The sequence below is a fragment of the Hetaerina americana genome, unplaced genomic scaffold (genome assembly GCF_022747635.1).
Source record: "Hetaerina americana unplaced genomic scaffold, ioHetAmer1.1.p SCAF_81, whole genome shotgun sequence".
NCBI lineage: Eukaryota > Metazoa > Arthropoda > Insecta > Odonata > Calopterygidae > Hetaerina > Hetaerina americana.
In genome coordinates this window covers 125,680-129,938 of record NW_027287439.1, presented here as the reverse complement: position 1 = coordinate 129,938, position 4,259 = coordinate 125,680, and the positions used below count along the sequence as shown (strand labels likewise).

At 40.2% G+C, this 4,259-nt stretch overlaps 1 protein-coding gene across 1 annotated transcript; it reads left to right on the top strand.

The window, feature by feature from the left end:
- Positions 1-1,988: 1,988 nt before the first annotated feature.
- LOC139698296 (uncharacterized) lies at positions 1,989-3,209 on the top strand. The gene is made up of 2 exons (XM_071597180.1): positions 1,989-2,086; positions 2,444-3,209. Exons 1-2 carry the CDS (start codon positions 1,989-1,991, stop codon positions 3,207-3,209), a joined length of 864 nt encoding a protein of 287 aa, XP_071453281.1.
- Positions 3,210-4,259: the final 1,050 nt, after the last annotated feature.

Below are 4,259 nucleotides of genomic sequence, written 5' to 3'. Positions count from 1 at the left end.
AATGCTTGGAAGTAAATAATCCTAAGGGTTCACCCGAATCCTAGCTTTAAATAGGCAAAATACCACGAGAAAAATGTATTCGTTACATCCAATGAAACGTTTTAGTGTTTAGTGAAATACTGAAAATGTTTTAAATATTGAACGCGTTTAGATTTTTCGCACTACTCCTTGCAGTTAAAAGCCACCATTTTCTATTCTGGCGACCTGCCTTGTGCCTACGACGCCCATCTTTTCTGTTTACCAGTAAAATAGAACAAGTAGAGCGGTTCGACTATTTAGAAAGATTTTTAGAAATACTTGGACAATGTAGTATGGATACTAAAGTAAAAATTACCTTAGGCTAAGGAACTTTCACTAAGAATCGGGAGTCGATGACACAGGCACCGTAAAGTGAAGAATTAAAGAAAATTACAAGCGATGTATTTAATTCGGAGTGTACTCTTGTGTGACTCAGAAACTTGATCGATTAGTAGTTTATTATTTTTAGTTCCCTGCAGGTCACCTCTAGGGTGTGTGGCAGGGGGATGAATACCCACCAGACTAATGTTGACCTGAATATTTTTACCTCTACTTGCTTCCTTGCCCCTATCTTGTAGATGGAATGATTTTCCGATGTGAATATCGAGAAGGATGGTCAAAAATATAATTGACAGAAAGGGAAACGAACTAGGCGTGGAAGAGAGATAATCGGTGGGATATATATTCGAAGAAGGTATGCCAACTGAAGGATGGAGATATTGAGATACGTAAGATTCTGGAGATTGGTGAGCGCAGATTGGCAGTGGGGGAAAAAAACGTGGAGGAAGGAAAATAATAGGCATTTTAGATGGAATATTAAGGGGGGGGGAAGTATGCAGGGCTAAAAACGAACGAGTGATTGTAATATCTAAAATAGGGTTTTCTGAATTTATTTGGATCATTTTGGTAATGGCTTCAGTGAACAGTATTGCAATATTCAACGTTCCAACGAAGATCCACCCTAACCCGACAGGCTAACTCTAACATAATGCTTGATGATTACGCATCTTTCTTGAATTTTCACCGTGAACTTATTGAAAATTGTACCGATTTAACTTTATTCTATTTTCAGACAAACTATAAGGGATTATAACCGTTATTGTATTAAAAAGGTTTGGGAAAATAACAGGAGAACAAACGTTCGGGTGGTTTTAGATCATAAACAAGACCGGTAATTATTAAAAAATGTATGACCTCTGGCAATATTTGTACCGATATCTGTTATAAACTCTGAGAAGAGATAAATTTAAGCATGGACGCAATGTCAATTGACGATGCAAGATCAACAAAAGTGCAACTGGGAAATTCATATAAATGTTAGTCTCAATGGATCTAATGAATATTATTACAGGTATTTCCTGTCCATCTTTCCTACTCGAATGAACGGAACGTAGATAGTACGAAACCATGATCACTTTTCCGTTGCCGAGAATTTTTAACAAGACATATCTGAAGGATCCTCCAAATTGTTGAAAGAAAGTCGAAAGTGAAGAGAGAAAGTGCATTCTTTAATAGACAGAGAAACGCAGCTTCTTCTTTTATTGAAATTCCAATTTCTCCAATCATTAGAAACTGCTAGTACGACCTTGCCACGCAAATCTATGTGTATGGGTTAGCACTCAAAGAAATTTCGTAAAGGCTCCATAATTGCTGGGGAGATTGTGTGTTTTCACCAAAGCAAACATATCTGAGAATTAGGCAATCAAACCGTCAGTCTTTCAAACCGTTTCACTTCTTCTTACGGAAAGGGTGTAAAAAAAAAATTAGACGAATTTACGAACGTGAAACTCCGGCGTAATCACGAAAAAGGGGATGACGTAAGTAAGTTTTCTAACGTACTGAACGAAAGAAATTCTTCGGAAGGAAGTGTGTGGAAAGGGGGGGGGAGATGACGGTGGCTGTCGAGAAACAAGGCGTTTGTGGTTTGTTGCACCTTAAAGAAGGCGGGGAAATGTTGAGCTTTCATCTTGATGAATCCTTTCGTGGTTCAGCGACTCGAGGCAAACACGTGTGAGGCAGGGGAAGGAAGGAAACGAGGCCACAGGCCCAGCCAACCACCTCGTGGAAGGTAAACAAAACTAGACGAAATTGATTAGTGCTCGACACATTGCGCTTCGTTTCCCTTTCCACCCTTTCTGTATGATGCAGCAATGTTTGCCCACATCCTAAATTTTGACGCTCGGGTGAATTGAAAACAAATTCATCTTCTGGGATGAGGAGAGTGTAAAAAAAACCAACGTCGAAGCAGAGCGAAATGCGGAAAACCAGTCGATAAGATCTTCTCCTTCGGTCAACAATCTGTTTAGTTGTTTGCATCGGTTACTATCCTTCATCGTTCCTCCCTATCATTCACCTCTTGGTAGCTTCCACCTTCAGCTCCTAGTAATGCCTCTTCATCTCTCAGTAATTTCTCTTCAACTCTCAGTGGTCTCTCCTCAGCTCTCATTGATACCTCTTCAGCTCTCACTAGTACCTCTTCAGCTCTCATTGATGCCTCTTCAGCTCTCACTGGTACCTCTTCAGTTCTCAGTAATGCATATACAGCTCTCATAAATCCTTCTTCAGCTCTCAGTAATGCATGTTCAGCTCTCAATGGGTCCTCTTCAGCTGTTAGTAATACATATTCAGCTGTCAGTAGTATCTCTTCAGCTGTCAGTAATACCTATTCAGTTCTCAGTGGTACCTCTTCAACCCTCGGTAATACCTATTCAATTCTCAGTGGTAACTCTTCAGCTCTCGATGGCTTATCTTCAGCTGTTAGTAATACCTTTTCAGTTCTCAGTGGAACCTCTTCAGCCCTCGGTAATACCTATTCAGTTCTCAGTGGTAACTCTTCAGCTCTCAGTAATGCATATTCAGCTCTCAATGGTTTATCTTCAGCTGTTAGTAATACCTATTCACTTCTCAGTGGTAACTCTTCAGCTCTCAGTAATGCATATTCAGCTCTCGATGGTTTATCTTCAGCTGTTAGTAATACCTATTCAGTTCCCAGTGGTAACTCTTCAGCTCTCAGTAATGCATGTTCAGCTCTCAATGCTTTATCTTCAGCTGTTAGTAATACCTATTCAGTTCCCAGTGGTAACTCTTCAGCTCTCAGTAATGCATATTCAGCTCTCAATGGTTTATCTTCAGCTGTTAGTAATACCTATTCAATTCCCAGCGGTAACTCTTCAGCTCTCAGTAATACATAGTCAGCTCTCAATAGCATCTCTTCAGCTGTCAGTAATACCTATTCAGCCCTCATTGGTACCTCTTCAGCTCTCATAGTTAACTCTTTAGCTCTCAGTATAACCTAATCTCAGCATAAAAAGGTTGAGGATAATAAACATCTGTTGCTTACGCAATAAGCTGAATGGTGTGATCCAACCTCAGTGCTGAAACAAATCTCCGTAACCTTTTTTTTTTAAATAAGAAAATATTCGCATCTTAATTTACGTAATTTGGCGCGAAAGCTATCGTTTGTTTCGGATCGCCAATTACAGATTCTAATACGTAATGATATCGGGATCAATATATAAGAGACGGATCGTTTCCAAAGACGTCTGCGAACCATGCAGGAAACAAATCAAGTCAACCAAAGCCAATCTTCTGGTCGTTTATCGTGATAGTAAGAAAACGGAGAAGAACTGGTGAACTCATACTACACGAAGCTGTTTTTCGGGTATTCATGCTATGAAATCGAATGCTAACTTACTCATTTCGTGTCTAAGACAGCTAAAAAAAATGATAACCTAAAAACACGCGAAACCTTTGTTAAAAACCCTACCTGCAACGTTGGGTCGCATTCCCTGCCTTTTACAGACGCTTTGGGGGGTAGAGTGTTTTGTGGTGCATTTTCATGTGGTAGTGATGTTTCAATTTCTTGCTTGTTGTGTCCTGGCTTCCGTGTTGTAGGATGGCTTTCGTGCTGCATCATGGGGTGCAGTTTTTAGTTGTTTTGCGGTATATGTGTTTGCATGAGTATTGGATGAAGGGATTTTTGCATGAGTGTGTGCGCTGCTGTGGGTGTAATTTTCCGTGATGTTTTTTTGCATGTGGTATTTTTCCTTTTTACGGTTGGTGACCTAACACCCCCCGCCACACGCCCTTGCGGCGGCTTGCGGGGTATTATGTAGATGTAGATGAACCCCAGTACACTGCTTGATTGTGTGCGTGACAAAAAGTGATAGTTCACTAGGAAGGAAATATCATGAATGGATAACAGGTTCTCACATTACATGTATAAAGCACATGTACTACAG